Source organism: Poecilia latipinna, unplaced genomic scaffold (assembly GCF_001443285.1).
Source record: "Poecilia latipinna isolate Pla-1442-1.1 unplaced genomic scaffold, P_latipinna-1.0 Scaffold231, whole genome shotgun sequence".
In the NCBI taxonomy this organism is placed as follows: Eukaryota; Metazoa; Chordata; class Actinopteri; order Cyprinodontiformes; family Poeciliidae; genus Poecilia; species Poecilia latipinna.
The window spans coordinates 246,054-268,696 of NW_015112847.1; the positions used below are offsets into that span (position 1 = coordinate 246,054).

Here is a 22,643-nt window from a genome sequence, read left to right on the forward strand (position 1 = left end):
TAAAATCTCAAATTAAAAATGAATAAACATGGTTTTTATTGGCTAATTCTACAGGACTTATGTTAAAAAAAAAAAAAAAAAAAACTTTATAGTGAACTACAGTAACATCTGAAAGTTGAAGATATAATGTCTCTGCATTTTTTTCAAGCTTCCACCTCAAATAACCTGATTTAAGTGCTAATTAGATTTAAAAAAAAAAAAAAGAAAAAGACATTTCCCCGTTTTAGACACGTTAATTAATTGCTTTTATTTTAAAGGTCCCAACCGGAAACTCTACCATGTTACGCTTAGCTAGACTCGCAGCTAGCGTGCCCCGGCTGCAGGCACGTCCCACCAACAGCAGGCACAGCATGGCATACAGTGCGAAGATAGGTCCGTCCATCCTGAGCAGCGACCTGTCCTGTTTGGGCAGCGAGTGTGTCCGGATGATGGAGTGCGGGGCGGACTATCTGCACCTGGACGTCATGGACGGGTCAGTTTGCCCCTGGCTGCATTAGCCAGCGTGCTAACTGCTAACAGGCTAAACACAAACTCTGAGAGCACAAGTTGGCTAATATCAGGAAGCTAAGTTAGAATAACAAATGCCATATCCTGAAAACTCAGTTTTCATTATTTAACTGAAAACATTTAGAATATCTTGTTGTTGTTTTTTTAAGCTTTAAGTCTTATATACTGACTTAAGGAGTTAAATCTCTCTTAGTTTACAGGAACTGCTTAACTTTACACCATTGGGAGATTGCTCAACAAGCTGTTATTGCTTACCTTTAAAGGCACTTTGTCCCCAACATCACATTCGGCCACCCCATGGTGGAGTGTCTGAGGAAGACTGTAGGCCAGGATCCTTTTTTCGGTGAGAAAGGATTCATTCCAAAATATGCGACAACACATGCTCTAAGTTATGAGCTGATTTAAGTCTGCTATGGCCTCTTTGCTCATTACTCTATTGACGTTTGCAGACATGCACATGATGGTGTCCCGGCCGGAGCAATGGGTGAAGCCCATGGCTGCAGCTGGAGCCAGCCAGTACACCTTCCATTTGGAGGCCACCACCAACCCTGGAAACCTCATCAAGGAGATAAGGGAGAGCGGCATGAAAGTGAATATTATACTAAAAAACAGACACTACAGCTTTGTTGCATGAATCATATCCTCAGTTGTGTTTTGTAACATTTTATTGTCCTTAACTGCTCACATTGGCTTTAAACTAGTTTCATTAAAATCAGTGATTCAATTCAAAAACAGAACTTTAAACTGGCATAGATGACATCACAGTAGGTATAACCATAGACATAATATAACACTGTTGACACTATTCCTCTTCAGCAACCTCATCTGTGTGTTTTATCATGGCCAAATTGTCCAGAAATTTATAGTCTTGTCACATGCAGGTCAAATGTTTTGTTTTTCTTTTTCTTTTTTTTTTTTTTTTGAAGGAGTAATTTGACTTATAACATGCAAATGAGCATGGAAAAAATACAGTTGGGTACATTGAAAAAAGTCTGAAGAACTGTGTTATACCCATAGACATAATAAATACAAACATATACTTGTCCATACTAAGTGTCCGCCAAGGTGGCGTCTCTGTAGTTCTAACTGGAAGCTCTACCCTCCTCTGTAGGAACTGAGTGTTTTGCCATCTCTGTTCTCTACATCTCTGCCCTCTTCAGTGTTCTATTGCTATGGTAGTTAATCCTTTCTGAAAACTGTCATGTGTGAGTGAGACACAGAGGGGGAAGCGTACCTGTAAAGTCTCCCGTTCTTTCCAGGAAACTGCCGTGCTCCCGTATTAGTATTTTCCCGTAAATATCCCTTATTGTGCCGCCCCCCCCAACCCTCAACTGTTAAGTTGCGTCACCCCCCACGTTCAATTTACCTTCTCTCCCTCCCCGCTTTTATGGCAGTCCAATACCCTCTGTTATTAGACTGCCTCACAATGCATTTAAATGCTCTCCTATGCATTGCTATGGCAGGCCCCAATTATTAAAAGATCTTACGTGATAATTTTAAGTTAAATTGTTTTAAAATCCAAACTGGATCCCTCCATCTGAATGGCAAAATCTGAAATCTGTCTAAACTAATTCATCTACCATAGTGTTGGCTAATGCTAGCTGATGAGACCCGAGGCTTGTGTCTGTTGTAGCAGTCACAAGATTATTCATTCATAATGAATTATTATTTTTTCAAATCTTTATATTTTGGAAAATCTTGCAGTAGAAATGTACACTTTATTACCCAACTGTGCAATTGTCGTCAGTTTTGTTAGCAGTGTTTTGACCCTAAAGTGGTTTAATATTTTTGTGGAAGAAATATGAAGAGAAAAGAAAAGGAAAAAATATATATTTAGTCTCTCTCTGGTCTCAGTTCAAGTTCTGTTATATACCGTTTTAGCAGACATCACTTATTAATTAAATTATGCATCATAAAGGCTTTTTCACCTCTCACAATAAAAAAAAAAATCTATATTGTTTTGCTTGATGTTGTCATAGGTGGGATTGGCCATAAAGCCTGGTACTACAGTGGAAGAACTGGCACCTTGGGCCAATCAGGTCGACATGGCTCTGGTCATGACAGTGGAGCCTGGATTTGGAGGACAGAAGTTCATGGAGGACATGATGCCCAAGGTAAAGGAGAGAGAAATTAATATTTTGTAAAATATTGCCAACTATTATGGTTGGTAGGTGATCCGATTTTTAACTGTATACATGGCAAATGATCTTGAAAATGGCTGGTCATCAGTAAATGAACTCTGGCAGTGAAACCCAGTAACAATCAGTTTGTTTAAATGGATAATTCAGTGATTTAACTCTAGAAAATTTCAATACCACTCTAACCACCAGGGGAGATGTTTTAACTGTCAGAGGTGCTTTACGTATTACAAACGTGATATTTAAAAAGGCTTTTTTTGTTGTTGTTGTTTTTATGTTTAGCTTTATTAATTCTGAATAGAATAAAAGTTCATCAACAAAAAAAAAGTGAGTCATGAGGTTAATACTACTTCAGGCTCAGAATTTAGATTGCAGAAAAATGCATAAAATGCTAGCATTTTACAGCATTCACTGAAATTACTTTTTAGAAGGTATAAAATGTTGTTTTTTTGTTGTCTGTCCAGCATGTTTTTGAAAATTAATTGGTGATAATGCCATGTCTGAAGCCTCCATGCAACGCTTCATTTGATTCAGGTTAGACCAGAACTCTAAAATTACAATAAATAAACTAAGTAGTTGTAATTTGGTGGCTAGATGTATTTTTTCCTTGACAAAACTTTTCTCATAGGTACAAAAATGACCTCCACAAAACATTCAGTATTGCCCAACATACTGTTGGATATTCCAACTGCTCACAGCATGCAGCGAGGAGCTCTCCCTGCTCTACATTTTGTGATTTTTATGTTCATTTCTCCTGTCGTTTCGCTCCGCAGTCTTGTCTCTTTTATTTGCTTATCGCATCTTGGGAGTTTTCTGTGTTGAGCTGAAGACGTATTCAGGGTGGAATCATCCACAGAGCTCAGAGACGAATTTATTTTTGGGTCATAAAAGGTGCAGGAAGTTGCAGGAGGGGACTCATCTGTTCGCTGCCCCACCGGAATATTTCTCATCATATTTATCTTGGTCTTGTTTTTTTATCCAATAGTTACTGATTAATGACTTCATTCGCTTTGAATTCCTCCTGGCAGAGCAGCCCAATTCCCCTAATCTGAATCCTGCGCGTAGTGTTGGAGTCGTGCCAAAACTTATTTCATGTTATTTCTTTCAATTTTGCCTCATTTTTGCATTAGTCAAATTGTAGCCTGTAGTTAATAACCTACTGCAATTTGTTCATGCCTGTGTGTATGTGTATATATATATATATATATATATATATATATGTACAGTCTTCTGCGTTTCTCTGTCAGGCTGGTTTACAGGACGTGTCAATTATTCAAATTATATATTATTCAGTCATAAACCAACTCAGTAAACATTTATTGTGGTTTCTTGGGTCGTATGCGTTACAGTGTGGTTACCATAGCAACCTTCAACCAGCCAGCGGGACCACTCAGGGGTAGCATTTTTTTTTATGGTTTCCCCCCTCTGCGTTTTTAGGTTTTCAGGGTCCAGACTCCAATATCTCACAATTGTAGAAATTATGAAGAGAGCAATTTTAGGAAAGGTCATAAAGTATTAAACTAGTATTCAATTTAAGATGGTTACTTGGAGTTAAAAACCTTTGGAGTTGTCAAATTGACTCTTGGGTAGTTCTGCTGTTAATGATGAACTTGCTGAGAAAAAAAAGTTTGATGAATTTGCATTCGTGAAATGACCTGGAGGAAAAGGATATTTTAATGATATAAGATACATTATTACTTAAGCACATAAGTAGAACCTGCTGTGCAGGTCCTGTATCACCAGATTACCATCATCACTGTAAAAACAAAAGTAGAGATTAGTCAGATTTTATCAATAAAGACTTAATCTGAACAGTTGGAATGCTAAAAACCTCTGACAGCTGAAGAAATATTCATTTTTCTTAGATGATCAAGGCAACAGTATGTTATTGAAGTTGATACTGATGGGATTTGGTTATGTTTAAGCTTCAGTATATGTACTCAGAAATCAAAGTTGAATCACCTTAACTTTAGAAAATGATTTGGATTAAAAACAGTTGCACTTCTTTTTGTATACATCAATAAGAAGCCACTGCCACAGCTCTGCATATGCATTTTAGTACAAAGTGTGAACACGTATTCAGAGCTGTACATTTGTAGCTGAATATAAGCTATGATGTGGTGTAAATTGTGATTGCTAGGAGATGAAATCATCTCCTGTGAACAGGAGTTGCTATGACTTGCAAACATGAACAGTGGAAGATGCTTCAGATGCCCAGCACTCACTGACCAGATGGTGTTGCAGAAATGACTGAAAGTTTTGAAATAAACTATTAGGGCTCTTAAAACTAAAGTAGTATAATTTTGGCAAATCTGTTGCAATCAACATTTTAAAAATGAATCACTTAATGCAAGTGCTTCAGTTTTAATTGCACCGGTTTAGATTGTCTTAAACCACACAGCTGCTTAAAATCTCCCATCACTCTTCAGAACTGTTTGATTTTTAACCCTGCTCCACTGGGCCCTCTGTCTTGCATGATTTTAGGTGTTCCTCTCGCTGCCACACACCTGATTTAAACAAATATTTGATTAACATGCTCCTGTGGCACTTGATGGACTCCCGAGGAGTTGATCCAATCAGTTGACCTGTGCCTTACTTCTGTGTGTGTCACGCAGGTGAGCTGGCTGCGGAGTCAGTTTCCCTCCTTAGACATTGAAGTAGACGGAGGCGTCGGCCCCGACACTATTCACAAGTGTGCAGAGGTAAAGAATGCAGACATTATGAATGTATTAAGAAGCTTAGAAAATGTTTTGAAGTTTTCGTAATTTGGGCCTGTTCACCTTCGCCTCAGGCTGGAGCCAACATGATCGTGTCAGGCAGCGCCGTGATAGGCAGCGACGACCCTCGCTCTGTCATCGCGCTCCTGCGCACAGCGGTGGCCGAGGCGATCCAGAAGCGTTCCCTAGACCGCTGACGCTTCGTGTTCCTGAGAGTCCGCCCGCAGGGACGGTCCACCCGCGCCTCATAACACCAACAAGCCGCAGCAGCAGCTGCAGGAAGCTACTCAACATTGGACATTTGTGGGGAGGAATGGAGGTCGAGAGGTCACGGTCAAGGCAAGGGGCTTCTGTGTTTTTTTTTTTTTTTTGCCAACACCCTTCACACAATCCGTGTGACGTGATTGAAGCTGCGTCGCCCTTGTTTTAGCTTCTCCTGCTAGAATCTCGGCGCAGGAACTACTCCAGGACCGGAGCTAACGTTCACACGCCAACAAACTCTGTAAGCATTCCAGAGCTCCGTCTTAAACCAAAATGACCCACGAAGCAGTTTTATTATGCCTTCACCTTAAGCGTCTGTTTTTCTTTTCTAACTGAGATCATGTTTTAAAGATTCCCAAAAAGGACGAGGGGTTCGTTCTCTGTCTTGGTTGAAATCACAAGGTACTGAATGTACTACTGAAAAATGCATCCTACAAAAATGTATTCCTGAAGATTTGTTTTGCAGATTAAAACTATCAAAAGTTTGTGGACCTACTGTAATATATTTATGTAATATACAGTCACAGCTACTTAGTTTCACTGATATAAAAACATTCATAGTAAATTGTTACAAATTATGCTTTTAATCACTTGTGCCAGTCCAGTCTTGTTCCAGTGTAAGGCTGGGTGTTCGAAAAAAAAAAAAAAAAAAAAAGCAAGATGTAAGAAGATAAGAAAAAAAATCTGCTAAAGTAAAAATGCATAACACCAGTCATTCAGTCATATTTAGAAACACACTTGTAAAGCAGTCTGTCTATTAATATATAATAAATTGACAACTTCAAGTTCACAGCGGATTATGAAGAAATCTTCCCTTCTTAAGATAGAATCAAGGGAGGAGGAAGATTTTCTTGAAAGAAGTACACAAGATGTCTGTTTCTTATGATGTAAGACGCAAATCACTGAAAACCATCAAGACAGCAGAAAGACCAGGATAAAACGATGTGTCTGTAGAAAAGGCCTCCAGGCAGAGTTTTAATTGGTTAAAGTTTAACCACAACGATTTAGGACAGCATTGGACATATTCCACTAAAAATGAAGATGTGCTTTCAGCTCATAGTGAAACTGGTATTTATTAAACTTGCCACTGGATTCCTTTTGACGTATGCCACAGAGGGCTTTCTGGCTGACAATTCAGGGAAATTCAGCCTAATTAACTGAATAAGTAAAGCTTGAAAAATGAGCCTGTGGTTACGACTTGAGTGACAGCATTGTGCGATGACTAGGGAAATTGTCCAATAACAGATCTGATCTGTACAGTTCTCGGCCAATTCGGTGAACGAGCATTTTTTTCTAAATCTACATATATTTTGAGTTTCTTCTGTCAGTGTTGTTCCTCGGGTAAACCATAATCAGATGTAAGGTTTATTTTTGAAAATAAATAAATAAAAATAAAAAAATATATACGAACTGGAAAATGTTAGGCTTTCAGAGACAGGAAGTGTTTAAGAAAAAACCTTTAGGAGGTTATAGTGTTAAGAAATCTACATAACATAGCCTTAACAAACACTCCAAAAGACTTTATTATGACACTAAGTTTAGTTAAGTTTTTATTCCAAACACTGCTCCTGAAATTGTCAGAGTAAAGTTTTTGACTTGGAATTTTTACGATAAACTGTCCATTTAGATAAATGTCAAACATTGTGCTTTGAAGTAAAATTTTACTTCTGGGCGATAACTCGGTAAAACTAAATGTACTTGTTCATCTTGGTTTAGCTCTCAGGCTTTGTATACACTTCACCCTGATATTTAAATACATAATATATAGTATTTTGTTTTATGAATTTTGTGAAACCTTCTATCTGAGCGACGCTAAGAAAACGGTTTAGATAGGAGGACAACAGATTCAGTGTGGCGTTGATAATGAAAATGGTCCAAACACAAGGTAATCTGATGACATCACCATGTGGGCGGAGACTTTAACTGTCCTGCGTCGGTAAAAAGGAGAGAGATGACGGAAAATGATGCACTGACTGGGTAACACGGAATCAAAATCTGTGCCCACTTGGAGAAACCGCGTTGGCTAAACCCAACGGCCGAGAGCTGACGAACCTGAAGCAGCGTTTGACTCAGCCGGAGGTCCGCTTGTCCCGTTTCATCCAAGGCTGTTGGCTAACATCGAGTCTTGCTGAACTCAAAAGGCTTCCTCTTTTTGAATTTTGCCAAAATTTTTTTTTCCTTAGCTTCTCTCAGTTTGGAGAGATATTTAGAATCTAAATTATACATGGGGTATCTTGAGTCTAGCTTTCAGATGGAAAGAGATATTAAAAGACTCGTAATCTTTAATTAGTCAAACATATTGTGAATGTTTTATCTCATTTCCCTTATTAATATTCCTGTCAGTGGTTAGATGTTATGTTTGTGTATTATTTATGTAACTGAAATATATTGTGATTATCTAATAAGATATCTATTAATTCTATATAAAACCATATCCAGTCAAGTCATTCAATTTCAATTGATAATATATTCTCATAAGATTTTCCTCTCAGTCTTTTATATGATGTATGTATTTCAGAGAGTTTTAGTAGTAGTTTTTTTTTTTTTTCCTCCCAAATCTATGTTCATGACTTTTCATTGTTTATACACTAGATGGCAACTTTGGACAAAAACTGACGGAGGAAACCCCTATGTGAAGAATTATGGTTAAACTGTGAGGGTTTGCTATAAATGTGTGAATATGAGCAAATGCTTTACACTCGTTTTACACTGAAACCAAGTTTCTGTGATGCATAATACATCCAGACTTTCTGGAAGAAACATCATTACTACGAGTTCAACAGAGACCTTGGACATACAATAATCCTTTTTTTTTATTATTTTGTTGCTGAAAATAGCAAAAAATCAAAAAAAAAAAAAAAAACAACTCATTGCTCAAGTGCTGTTTGATCCCTTTACTCTCAGAAACATTTGTCACTTTTTCAATCAATGCATCTTTTTAGTTGGGTGGAATATTGAGCAGTGTCCAATCCAACTTTTTGGACAGTATGTTTTTTTTTTTTTTTTTTTTTTTAAATGGTTTATTTGGTTTACATACACTTAGTTGGGCAATCCCCTCCACTTGAAGACAGACAGACAGACATAAAACATGTCTATTGTCTCTCTCGTCTCTGGAAGTATCCCTCCTGTCAGTGAAAATCACCCACTACATGCTTCAAACCGCAAGCAGCTCTCTCAATAATTCAGCGCATGACTTGGAGGCAATTCGCAGGCCCCCTGAAATATTGATGCCAAAAATCTGTATTTTCATTTCAAAGTCACACTTAATGGCAGATAATGTTACCCTCCTTGCTTGTTTTATCTTTGAATGTGTACGTTTACTTTATATGCGTACCGGCTCAAATTGAATGTGCGCATGCAACAATAGAGTCTGAGTTTGATGCGTGAATTTGTGAGCGTTGTGTGAATCTCCAGTGACAGATTTCTGCTCTAATAGATGACGACAAGCGTTTTGTGTGCTGGTGTCATCACTGCCTTGCAAAGACAGGAAGACAATCTGTGCAGGGGGTAGCTGTCAGCGCTTACACATGTTCCAGGCTACTTAACCCATGTTGCAGTCTTATTTGTTATGTGACAGGTGTTATTTCTCTCCAGATTGTCTTAAGCTGTTTTCACTTGCTGATTTGGACCACGCACTGGTTGAATCAAAGTTTGGTCAGGAAACACTTCCTCCTCTGGCGCCATGACAACTGCATGCAGACGCTGTGTTATCGAAAATGAAAGAAATGGCAGTGGATCAGAGTGCTCAAAAGATCAAACAATCCTTGGATTTTTTAACTTCTTACATGTGATTTGCCTTGCAAAAGTGTATTTTTAGGGCCTTTTCTCATTTTTCTTGTACACCCGCAGAAATTTAATGCATTTTATTGGGGTTTTATTTCATAGGTCAACACAAGGAAATGCAACATTTTAATGATGTTCTCTGAAAGTGTGCAAAAACTTGTAGAAAAGCTGCAAGTCTTTTTGAGGTATGTCTCCACCAGCAATGACGGTACTTTGCCGTCAGATTGGATTGAGATAATCGGTAAATATATATTTTTAAGATTGCAACAGATTCTTAATTGAACTATTGGGCCATTGACCTACTTTAAGGTGATCCCCAGGCCTGGTCTAGAGCTTTTTGAACAAGTTTTCTTCCATAATTGCTCAGTATTCATCTTCCCTTTTATTCTGACCAGCTGTTTCCATCTTTGCTAAAGACACAATTTTTGGCCCATTTTTTGCTGCAAATTTAAAAAATTAAACTCGCATTGGAAGGAGAGCATCTATGATCATCAGTTTTTTTTTTTCTTTCCAAGTCTTGACACAGATTGAGAGATGGTGGAGTTTTTATTGAATGTGTGTTTTTCAGAGGCACTTCTCTGCCACCTGCTCTTGCAGTACATGGAAAATGACCAGTTGCTCTTAATCTAAACTCTTATCTTAATGGTAGTGGAGGTGATAGTATTTGTAAAGTTTTTTTTTTGTTTTTTTTTTAAGTTATCTAACAGGATTTAGTATGGCTGAACTTCTGAAAGACTCACTCATCATGCATTATTCTGTGAGAACATCAAGGAAATCACTTGCGGTGAAGGATGTTCTAGTACTCCTGAAATTATGGAGATGGAATGTTACACTTTCTACAAACACCTTAATGTGACATTTAAAAGACAATGTAATATCTAAAACAACCTGCAGATATTTGAAATTATTTCCAATCTGCAGGATTTTATTACTCATAAATGTAAAAGAGTGGGGCATTTCCATGGCTTGTTAAAAATCATCATGCATACTATCTCTTCAGCTGTGAGTAGAGAAAAGTCATTGTTTATAACTAGTTCTGGCAAGTCTAGTAAAAGTTAAAATCAGAGCTTGCAGGAAATAAAATTATACTCTTTTTGTATGGCTTGCAGCTTAAGAAAGTCTGCACTGGTGTCAGTCCATCAGTCCATTTTCAGGTGATGGCCTGAAAATGGCCATCACCATTTGATGTTTGAAAAGGTGATGTTTGAAAAGTGTTTTACCTTTTGTTTTTCATGAGTGTTTAGAGTAAAGGGTGCTGACAAATGCCTAACAAACCTGTAAATTTTGTATTTATAAAAAGCTGAAAGCCATCCATCACTCTCCTTCTATTTCAGTCTGCAAAAAATAAATCTAATGAAATTTGTGTCCGTAATGTGATGGAATCGGAGAAGGTTAACAGTGAAAGTAAATGCTTTTTCAAGGCAGTATATTTCTCGGCACACAGCTAAAAAAAACAAAAAAAACAAAACAAAACAGGTGAAACAGGTAAACATGCTAGAAAATGTGTGTACACAAAAGTACAAAAACTAATTCAGACAGTCGTCATGCGGTATTTTTGATTTTCAAAGGATTGCTTCGAGGGAGCATCTCGGTTTCAAACGGAGGTGTGTGCCGTTTTTTTTAAAGTCAGTACCAGAGGGTATTCAAGCACACAGCGACGCAGGTCAGATCACTGAACAGCCAGTCTTAATGGACTGCACGGTTGACTCATCATGACAGAGAGCTGCTTTATGCCCGGTTTGAGCAGAGATGAAACACACATCACGAAATTTTACCCCAGGCCCTCAAGCATGAAGAAACCACATTTTGTTTTCAAATGCATAACGATGAGGCATGCAGGGGCTTAAGGACTTTGGAAGTCTTACTGAGGTCAATATTGCCTGATAACAAGTGGGATCAACACGATTTATTTTGCAGCTTGAAAAAAATTAAAATCTCGCGTAGAAACAAAGTTGATGGCTTACAAATTTTAAGTGTGAGTTCAAAAACACCTATAGGAGGTATAGCTCACAATGGAGTTGTTCTGCTCCACTGTCAAACCAGCTAATCTTGCAAATTTTGACCTTTTCTGCAACTTTACTGAAATAGTCAGTGAGAGTTCGCACCTGAACTAGTCTAACAAGTCCTGAGGACCAAATAAAAGTTAAAACAAACTTTCTGCAACAAGGTAGAACTCAAGTTGCTTTTGAGCTTTTGTTGTGCAAAGGACACATTCAAATACATACAAACTAATTCAAATATCATCAGTGAAGACTGACAGGAGAAGACGTTTGTGAAATCAAGATGCACATGGCGAAGATTTTGCAGTGGCCCTCTGACCAAAACATGATTTGGCATCAGTGGATAAATATCTTAAAAGTTGTACGTTCTAGAAGGTTTGAGAATCTCTCATACTAATGCAGAAATGAACAAAAAAAAAAAAAAAACAACACACCACTCTTTTGTTTATCCATGAGGTGAATCCATATCTTGCACATAATTAGATCTTTCAAAAGATGCATGTCAGTAAATTGGAATATAATTGAAAAGTTACTTCACTTCAATAAGTCCATTCAAAAAGAGAACCCCCCCCCCCCCTTTTTGATGATTAAGGCTTACAGCATATGAAAACCGAAAGCTAATTTCTCTGAATATTATATAAAACCACTTCTTTTATCTCCGACACGATCCCTAAGAAGAGCTGCTGACACTTGTCCAGTAGACAATCTTTAACACCCTCCACTGCCAAACAAGCTGGCTGTTCACAGAGAGCTGCATACAAGCATATTAAGAAAAAAGGTGTGTTAGAAAATGAGCTCAAAAGCAGAAGGAATAAAATAAGCTTTGAGAGGATTGTGAAGCAAAGCACATTAAAGAGCCGGGGGGGGATATTTGGAATGTGTGGACTGCAGCCAGGATCAGGGCTTGCATAGCTGCTAAACGCACATCCAGGGCATGGGAAACCCTGTTTTTCTTCAGCCACTCCTGAACTGTAGACATCAGATTACTTGCAGAGGCCAAAGAGAAAAAAATGACTGGACTCCTGATCAGTGGTTAGATAAAATTCACCTTTAAGGTAGATTTCTGAGTCTGGAGAATCACAGAATCCAAGTTGTCTGAGATCCCAAAAAGTTTTCCACAGTCAGTGATGACTTGGGGAGCAATGTCATCTGCTGGTGTTTGTCCGCTGTGTTTTCTGACGTCCAATCTTAGCGCAGCTGTCTACCAGGAAATTGAAAGTCTCATCTGTTTTCAAACTTTGATGAATTCTAACTTCTAATACTTGGTTCAGTGATCATTGTGTCACTTTGCTTGATTCTTGCCTGACCTGATTGGCTGTCAATCGATAGTCATCAAAATGAATTAAAAGCAGAAATGAACACTTAAAATCTATCCTTGTCATGTGTGCAGTGAATGCACAGAGAATATGACTTGACAAGAAAAAAAAAAAACAAAAAAAAAACTTTTTGATGAAGTTCCAGTCAATGGAGATGCAGCTACAGATGGTATATTTTGTGTTCAAACTAGCCTAACTTATCAAAATCTTCTATCAAAAGCTTGACAGCAAAATGTCTGAAATTGTGCAGCTTCAGAACAACAATGCTACTTTGATGTTTTATTCACAGAGAACAGTTAGACAATACAACCAACATCATCAGAATGTGTAGATTTAAATTTTTCTCTCCTAATTTGATCCTTAAAAAAGTAAAAAGAAATATATGAACAAACAAAAAATGATTTCATAAAATAAGCAGTAATAAAGTAAGAGTGGAAGAGGGAATTAGCAAGCATATGGTATTTATTTGTGTTCATAAAGCCGACAGATGAAAACATAAGTAGTTCTCCTTTTTGTGTGTCTTTGCAGTCATATTTTAAAGCAAATTCACGTAACATGTTTCAAGTGATCCCATTTGGAAACAAGGCCATCTTTGAATTGCTCTGCTACTCGAGCTAGAATTTTAACCTGGGATGCCCAAACATTTGCTGTATAGCACAAGCTGTCAGATCCCAAAAATGTTTAAAGAAGCTGCCTCTCACTGGGGAACGTGTATTGTTTTTGTCTCCTTCTCTCTCTCTCTCTCTCTCTTCTCTTCTTCTTCACTCTCTCCTGCCATTTATTTTGTCGAGTTTATTCCCCGCTGCATTCTCTTAGCCTCAGTGATGCTTCCTTTCCTCCTTTCTGGGATGGTAATATAGCAGGATTAAATCTTTCCGCTTATGTACTCATTCTTAGCACTAAAAGCACACAAGAGAAGTTGTTTTCCATGTTCCTGTTGATTGGTAATTACTGTGGGGCCCCCCTAGGAAAACAAAACACTCACAGTTGTTATGAAGAAAGGCCTCATCTGATAGTTTTCATTGTCTTATTAACAATTAAAAATAAATTGCGAAGATAATTTTACAGAAAATCTTTTTCATTTGCCCTGAAGTGAGATGGGCTGCAGTAAAGCACAGATGGTATATGTGGTGGGCAACAGTAGTTGAAGCGTTGTGGGGTAGGAGGGTACCGGGGACTGGGGGTGACGGGGAGGGGGGTTGAGAGGAAGCCTGATCAGCCGAGCTGCCTCCCGTTTCTGTTGACTTAAATAAGAAATGCTGAAAGGCACACTGAGCTGCTTATATTATGAGCTTACTGTGTCATTTCTGGAGGGTTTGCCTTTACTAAAGTTATTATAGCAGCAGCAAACAGTCTGGGCTGGGGTGGATTAAGGCAAATGAAAGATTGGGCTCAGTCTCTTTAAACAGACAGTGTATCAAAAACTTGTCAAAAAAATAGTCAAACTTGAAACCTTGTTGATCACAGGGGCATCGTTTCAGGTCTAAGAACATCAGCTGATTCTGATGGATGCCTGGTTAGCGTTTTATAAGACGAACCATGTTTATCATTTATTCAAGTCATATCAGACATTTTCCAGAAAATGTAGACGTATATAATGCTGGTTAGAACCTCATATGCAGTGACATTAAGGACAATGCCATATTGTTTTTGATACTTATGTTCCATTTGATACTTGGTTCCGCTCTTGCATTCAGAAGTGCCTTAAATCTTTGTGACGTATATTCAACAAGGCCACAGAAACATTTCAGATGTTTCGGTCCACATTGATGTGACTGTTGCATCTGATTTGTAGGTGCCGCATCCCTGATGAAGGTCTCCTGTTCTGCTAGACTCCAAGGTTCTCTATTGAATTGAGATCTGGTGAATAAGGGTTCTATCTCTATGTTCCTGTGCAAATTTTGACACTTTCGGATAAATAATTTTAAAGTGATGGTTGTCGGTGCCACCATTTAAGTACAAATTGTACTTAAATCTGGTGAGTGTTTGCATCTAAAACAGCCAGGAGTACCCAAAACCAGTCCTTGGGAGCTTTTAGATGCATCCCTTCGTCAAATCAGGTAAAGATGTTTAGAGATCAGTGAGGATTCTACGTTCGACTCTAAGATCCCTCGAGATCAGTGCACAAATCTGTACTTTTTGATACCTGATTGAAATAAAATCCTCTTGTGTTCAACAAAACAGAATCTTTTCCTGGGGCATTTTCACAATGCCAAGGTGACTAGCCCCAACGCACAACATAACATCATATCTCAGTGCAGTTCAAATCTGTATATGAACAAAACTTATAAGCTTAGTGCTTTGGTTTCGTGGCCATAAAATCCAGTGATTTCGTTTTAGCTCCTTCCAAATAAGACACAACTGTAAAGGCTGCTGGGTGTCAAAGTCTCCGACAGCTCATCAAAACAAGACATCGTATTTAATTTTGTCAGGGATGCTGATAATGATCATCGACATATGCCTTAACAGAGACCCTTTTGTCATGTATGCGATTGTTATTATTGAAATGAATGATACTCACAAGTTTGTAAAAGATCAAAAGGCAGCAAAAATTTCCAGCAAACCCTAGTCAACACACTTACGTAGTTACTTTAAACAACATGGGACAGTAAATGACTTGTCTTTGTCTATCCACAGTCCAATGGAGCGTAGGAAATGAAGACGAAGATGCAGTCAGACATTCAAAACTGAGAAGATGACACATTCCAGAGTCACGCTTGGCATCTGTGTCACGTTGTTTTTCCTCCATTATCCCATCCCTTTAGGAAACTAGCTCCGAGTCTCGAGGCAATACTTCTTAATGAGAAAAGGGAACATGAGCACAGATTCTTATTTCCTTTCATCTTTGAAGGAAATGTTAAACCCATTTTGAGAAAGCTACACATCTTTCAAACTTTTCAACATTTAAATGGGATGTTTAGAAAAAAAGAAAGAAAAACCCTAACAACTACTTTGTTCTAACTCACCGTGCATCCCAAGCGCACAGTTGATTGTTCTTACGTTCTGTTACTTTACAACCAAAAACATTTCTCTATAGGCAGAAAGCACGACATGTTTCTTCGCGTATTTATCTATTTTACCAACGGCAGCTGTTTGACACTGCTGAACAAATTAATCCCCATGTCATGATGCTGTCACTCATGTTTCACTGTGGGGATAGTCTGCACACAAAGCATTTTACAAGCATGCTAAAAATAGCATTTTTGTTCACATGATTGGTGTATGACTTACATGGTTGTGCTAAATTTAAGCAAGACTTTTACTTTGTTTCCTTTCTTTTTAACACAATTTTTTCTCTTTGCTACTTTTTCAAAAAAAGCGACTGAACAACTTAGTTGATGGAACAAGGGCTAAAGTGAAAATACCTCAAAGAAATCAAAGAAATAAGGAAAAGGTTAATCACAGCTGTTGACATGAAGCTGGTTTCAGGGTTGATCAAAGTAAAGTTAAAATTAAAGCTGGAATTTCATCTATAGCAAATTTTTACATTTTTAAATTTCTTAAACTCATTACATTAATGTCCTGCAGTTCTAAAAACAATAAAATTACAGTTGATTCAATTTACTGAATCATGATGACAAACTACAAGCAATTTGAGCAAAGAAAATCTACTGGTGTCAAAGAGATTTCACCAATGTGGAGATGTGACAAAACAAATGAAACAATAAATGCCTAGGACCGTCAATTAGCAAATCTCCAGGCTCTTTCTGACCCTCAGAGATTTGAGACTAAATGCCGACGTCCCAGCAGGAAACATGAGGAAACCTTTGCATCAGTTTACTCTGTGTTAGGCAGAACCAGTATTATGTTGATTAAATATGGATGGGTTGAGAATATTTCGCTGTGCGTGTTTGTTAAAATTTAACATATTTTCAATTCACCACAAAGAATGTGTGACCCTCTGCTTTTTTGTCGTTGTGGATTATTTTTGTTACTGAAAGTCATTTCAATTTTAAAGCAACTAGCCAGAGTTTTCTGTAAAATCAATTCAACTTAGCTCAGATTCAACTTGTCACCCATCAAACATGTCATGATAATGTCCTTGTTTACTTTTTTTCTTGTCAATTGTTAAGTCTAGACAAAATCCCAAAGACAATATTTCTCATGTATAAGCCTCTAATGAAGTCACAAAAGGCAAGTAGCAACTGGTTGTAGATTTATTTATTTATTTATTTTTTTAAATAATGTAGAATAATATTTTTCTAGTTCCTTCTTCAGTATTTGCATATTTTAATCAAATCACCCTTTTAAACAGGTGTATTTATGTTCCATACAGATTTAGCCAATACTGAGTCACATGTGAGAATACTGTATGGGCTGCTTTTTTAAGTTGCAAGAATAAACAGATGGAAACTTTTAGAAATGCAAGCAGAAAACCACATTTACTTATTTTATGTCTGGGGGAAAAAAAAGGCGCAAAAACCAAACAGATGAATAAAAAGCAACATGAACTGATTTCTTGCAGTTAATCGTCACAGTTTTGCTTCAGATTCACCATGTATTTCACTACCCATTGGGAGACACCGGAGTCAAACTTTGGCTCAAACACATAAAGCTGAACTCAAATCCAACTCAATTTCTTTAGCTTTGTATGAAAATCCACAGAAAAGCCAAAGCAGTTTTCCTTTTCCTTCAGTGCGCTGTTTAAAACCTTATTACTTTCTGAAATTACACAGTGAAAATTCTCAGTTCTTTACATTCTCTAATAAAATATACAACAGGACAGTATCTTTAACTAGCAAACGCTTCACTACACGTACTATGTTGATTGTGTTTTCCGACATAATCTACAAGGATGGCACGGCAAAAGAGATTACTGCCCGCCGCTGTTACGTCCTCGCCAGATTGTAGGGCCATTTCCCTCAGAACAGTTTGTCTTTAATCATCACCAGAGAACCTTGGGTATTGCTTGAAACATGTACATTATGGTTTATTTATCAGGAATGCTTCTCTGTGTTTTGACTCAGCCTTACATCACTCAGTGAGTCACTCCCGTACAAAGCAGTGTGGTATCATACTGTGGGTAGTGCAACAAGCTGTGCACACAGGCCTCAACCAGCAGTCACACTTCACTTGCTGATAATTTTGCCGCTCTGCCTCGTGCATCTCTAAGAACAAAGCAGCCCATCTGTCTCGCTGACGTGCAATGTGAGGGGGGTCAGCGCGTTTTGGAACCCAAAACGATATTAACTTTACATTTATCATAGGCAGTCCACTGCACAGAGTAAGCAGGGGGAGTCACCCGTCGAAACGCCTTCACCACATTCCCTCTCGTTTCGAAGTAAATTAGGCTCCCATTGCCTGTCTGCTATACTGCCGTTTCGGATTGCTGAGCACTGTCTATGGGAGTGTGCCCTCTGGTGACTGCGTCCTCAGCAAGAAGAACTGTGGATTTGTGAGCATTGCTTACTTTTATGCAAATCTTCTTTCCTCAGAGGGGGTGGGCTTGAAAAAAAATGGAGGCAGAGCAAAAAAGAAAAAAAAAATCAGCCAGAAAGTGAAAGGGAGAGAGAGCTCTTGCATTTTCTGAAGATGTGACATCTTATTATCAAAAAAAAAAAAAAAAAAAATCTGTAGCGTGTTAGCAGATGCTATTTCTGAGTATAGGTTTCTTTCAGATTGGAGAGCACGATGAGTCCAAGCTAAAGCACATGTAATTCAACTTAAATGGATAAAAGAACCCGAAAAAGAGCCATAAGGTGAGCGGTAGTTGCGGTGAATGAGGTTTCCCACTGTGATTCATTGTCTTACCCATGCTGATTACAGTGCAGGCCATGTTTAGCGGCACCGCAGGCAAAGAGATGTAAAATACCTTAAATCATATTTTTACTGCAGTAGAATAATCTCATTGAAACACTTGGAAAATGTAACCTTCAATTTACATTTTTTATTTTATTTTTTTCAGTAGGGAAAATTTTACTTGCAGTTATTTATACGTTACTGCGGAAATTAATTTCACTGAAGAACGTTTCTTATGTATCCCTTTTAGAGTAAATTCATCATAGTTTCTTGGAATTAGGGATTCATTACTCTGTTTCCCTGAAGTATGAATATGATAAGACACAGAGGCACATTCCTCTGAGTCACTGGCTGCAAGGCTGGAAGAAGACCAGATTTTACTGCCACCATACTGAGTGAGGTAAAAGCAGTGGTGGAATCTCCACATAAGTGTGAAAACTCGTGGTTACCAAGTCTCGGGTAAGCACAAGTTATCTGAGACTTGTAATCAACCAGGTTATCAAAGCTGCTGCTAGACTGTTTTCTAACTTCTCATATTTGCTGGTGTATCAAATAACCTTTAACATCCTTGCCATTTTTATTGTACCAATATTTGCATGTTTTTTAAGATGGGAGGTGTGGGGGTGGGGCTTAATTTAGCATTTTATTGCTTCAGGACAGGATGCATTACTTTTACTGCGACGTCAGAAGCTTTTTCGTGCTATATTTAGGGATCAACTTACCATCTGAGACTTCAAGTTTAATGTTCCAAATGATTATTAATAGCTTTAACCAGAAAGTGTTGAAATTTGTTATTAAAAAGTTTCAGTTATCAGGCATGATGGATTTTATCCTGACAAAAAACCCCTTCGGAGTTCAACAACAAATCAGAATGAGACACAGACGGTTATACCTTTTAACGATGTCAAGTCTTGGTCTATCCAGACTGACATAAGGAGAATTGACAAATCAGTTTGCTACAGCAGGAATTTTCGTGTTTTGTGAAGAAAAAAAATAACATGTTTTGCTTTGCGTCTGCTGCTTTGGAAACAGATCGGTCAGCTGTGCATTTTAACATCTCCTTATCGGCGCAGACCCTTGGTGTGCACAGCCTTAGCCTCAGATCAAGTTAATATTGAGTAACTGCTGACATACATATGTGACTTACATATAACTTTTGTATCTTCATCTGACACGGCTGAGATGGAAATGAAGTTTTGTATGAGGTGTTGTCCAATGCATAGCAAGAGGGAGCTGGAGAGGATGTAACCATAGGCAGTGTAGTTGCGTCCAACACAACTGAAATGTAAGGCAGGTAAGGAGCAGTGTGATGGAGGTATAAAATGGCATGCTATTCACTGAATGCCGTTTTAAAAGCTCACTAGCTGCAAGTTGAAAGTGCAGCAGAAAAAGTTTCAACAGCCTTGAGAGCCAAGGTGCATATTGCCCAACTCCACTGAAACACACGGCACCGTATAATGGACGTATTACACAGAGCTTTTCACCACACACTCCAAGTGAGTGTCTCCTAAAACAAAGGTTAACTATGTGGAAAAACACCTCATGCCCACTTTTAAGCATGGTGGAAGATGTGTGATCATGTGGCGCTGCTTTTTTCCTTGAACCTTGTTCGAGTGCATGACATGAATATGTTTCGCCCCCCACTTAATGCTCACATTATTCTGTAAACACTGGATTTTTCTAGCATTTTCAGTGACAGCCAGTGCAATAAAAGAGGGATTTATTAAAAGTGTGCTTCCCACACTTTTAACTGTGCCTATAAACGTGACAGCCACTGCTAGCGCATAGCGTATAAGTGAATATCAATTCAAAGTTGCTGTAAATATTACACGTAGATAATGGTGTTTGAGGCGAAAAACCCACAAAAGCAAAACAGTAGACGACGAGTTTTCACACCATTAACCATTGAATGTATGGGTTTGAGCAGAGCTGGGGGATTGAAAATACTGCTAGCGGCACATTAACTTTTGTGAGAAAACTCCATCCACACACTGTTTTAAAAATCACTCTCAAAATAAAGCCAAATAAAACACAAAGATGCATCAAATTAGTTAACTGAATGTACCTTTGTTGAATAGACCCAACAGATCATATCAAGTCATGCTTTTTTTTTTTTTTTTTTACACCAAAATATGAAAGCTTTTCAGCCATGAAAATAAGGCTACAACACCGCCTGGAGGAATCTCAGGAGGCAGCTGTGGATGGTATCATTACCACAAAAAAAAAAAAAAAAAAACTCTGTCTGTACAGACCCAGTGACAGTGGTAGCATCGTGACATCACACCTCAGCCGCATTCTCTCCTTCCTGGCACAAATCTGAGGAGATGAAATTAATTTTACATGAACTCTGAGGGATTTCAGAGCCGCAGCTGAAGCAGCTGTTCTGACTGTGGCACAGTTTAACCAAACTGCATCTCTGGGAATGTTTAAAATTTATGGAAGGCAGCTAGTCAACCAACAAATACGCTTTATGTAATTATTTTTCACATCAGCTTTCACTCAGCATTCCTTGCCAGTGCAAGTCAATAACGCTTCTGTAAAGCTGTCAAACAACAGTAAAAACAAATTGAGCAAATGTTCCCAGAGACTTTAAAATGCAACGTCTGACTGTTCTCTGGCTGGTGCCAGATATTTATACACCCTGTATCGCAGTTCTATTTACTGATATTCTGAGTCATTTCATCTGTGAAGTTGAGATAATGCTACAATAGACAGAATACTAATATTTGTGATGAACAGAATAACATGGTACTGAAATTAGACACATGCACATTTTGTCGACGCATACATCGCAGATGTGAGGAAATTTCTGTCATTGTGCATTTGTCAAAATGTGTATTACTCGAGATGTACAGCCTTAAAGAGCCATTGTTCTTTCACATATATCAAAGGATGAACATATTGGCTCTTCATAATAAGGAGCCCTGCAGGAGGGCAATGTGGGCCGCAGGCACCCGGCATGCCTTTACTTTCTCTTGCACAGACCTATTTTCAAATACGATGGGGAAAAAGATGGATCTATCTTTTTCATATAAGGAAAAACTAAAGATTAAAACATACATGAAAAATGCATGAAAAATATGCACTCTGTTAATACAATGAAATATTAAAATGACAAATAACAAAAGCATCTTAATAGTAATAGCAAAGAACAAAATCGATTACAGTTATTAATACATAAACATTCTCAGTAAATTAGGTAAATAAATGCAAGGGGAAAAATATAATTTACTCTTAGTCTTAAGTCTTATTTATGATGAAATTTAAAATAAAATAAGATTAAGGACAGTGAAATCTTTTAATACACTCTTCGACTCAAATTCAAGCAAAACTGAAACCCAGATAGCGCAATAGAATTATTTCTCTAAAACAACATAGACAAATTCTAAATACAGTTTTTAAACACTTAATTTTCTTTTAATTGTGATTTTCATTAATTTTCAGGTCTGAGGGTTGCGCATTCTCAAGGTGAGCAACATAATGAAATACAAGGATCCTCATATGTTTTAGTTCACACAGCAGGGAAAGCTAACAGCCCGTGTCCAGAAGGCCTGGGCTTTCTGGAGGGTTCGTAAAATAAGAAGAGTTCCATTAAATAAGACGGATTAACACCATTGAAAGCTTTGTGAACAAGATCTGGAAATTAATCTTGAAGATCAAAGATGGCCACTGTAGGGACCAACATGATGTGTGCTCTTGTTTTTCTGTTTTTTTGTATTCAACATAACATTTTATCTGAAAGCCATTGTGCCTTTTGAAAAATATTATCACCACATCTGTTTCATCACTGTTTTACGGAAAGTGTTTTTAAAACCATATAATATGAACTTATCACTGAGTTTTCCTCATCTAGCTTGAAAAATAAGTTTTAATTTGCCCACCCAAGTATAGACCCAAATATATTTCATGTTTCAAAAATAATCTGCATCTTTTCTTTTCTTGTTTGTAACTTTGCATTGAAATTGGTGGCTTTTAGTCATTTGCAAATCCTGTTTTAAATTCTGCAAAACCTTTTTGAAAATATTACTTAATTTATTTTTTCTGTGTCTGATCAATTTATTATGCAGCAACACGCCATGAAAATGGCCAAAGGCTTGTCCTCCTCCTAACTACCTGATTTAGAAGCGTCTGATGTGTAATTTAAGTTGTCTCCATATTGGCTTGACCTATAATTACAAATGA

The 22,643-nt window shown here is 37.8% G+C and overlaps 1 protein-coding gene and 1 long non-coding RNA gene across 2 annotated transcripts; one reads left to right on the forward strand and one right to left on the reverse strand.

The window, feature by feature from the left end:
* The first annotated feature begins 258 nt into the window (after positions 1–258).
* On the forward strand, positions 259–6,108 carry rpe (ribulose-5-phosphate-3-epimerase). Its single transcript, XM_015032127.1, has 6 exons — positions 259–472; positions 771–850; positions 957–1,096; positions 2,487–2,621; positions 5,261–5,347; positions 5,437–6,108. The coding sequence occupies exons 1-6, from the start codon at positions 279–281 to the stop codon at positions 5,557–5,559; spliced, it is 759 nt and encodes a 252-aa protein (XP_014887613.1). The 5' UTR covers positions 259–278; the 3' UTR covers positions 5,560–6,108.
* LOC106947257 (uncharacterized) lies at positions 5,724–21,824 on the reverse strand. The gene is made up of 2 exons (XR_001424955.1): positions 21,769–21,824; positions 5,724–5,808 (listed from the first exon to the last, which is right to left on the reverse strand). It is a non-coding gene; the product is annotated as an uncharacterized LOC106947257 (long non-coding RNA).
* Positions 21,825–22,643: the final 819 nt, after the last annotated feature.

Excerpts from the sequence above, each read along its gene's own strand:
- rpe (XM_015032127.1), top strand. The coding sequence starts at position 279 with ATGTTACGCTTAGCTAGACTCGCAGCTAGCGTGCCCCGGCTGCAGGCA. Across the intron at positions 473-770 it reads CACCTGGACGTCATGGACGG|GCACTTTGTCCCCAACATCA; the intron begins GTCAGTTTGCCC and ends TTACCTTTAAAG. Across the intron at positions 851-956 it reads AGGCCAGGATCCTTTTTTCG|ACATGCACATGATGGTGTCC; the intron begins GTGAGAAAGGAT and ends TGACGTTTGCAG.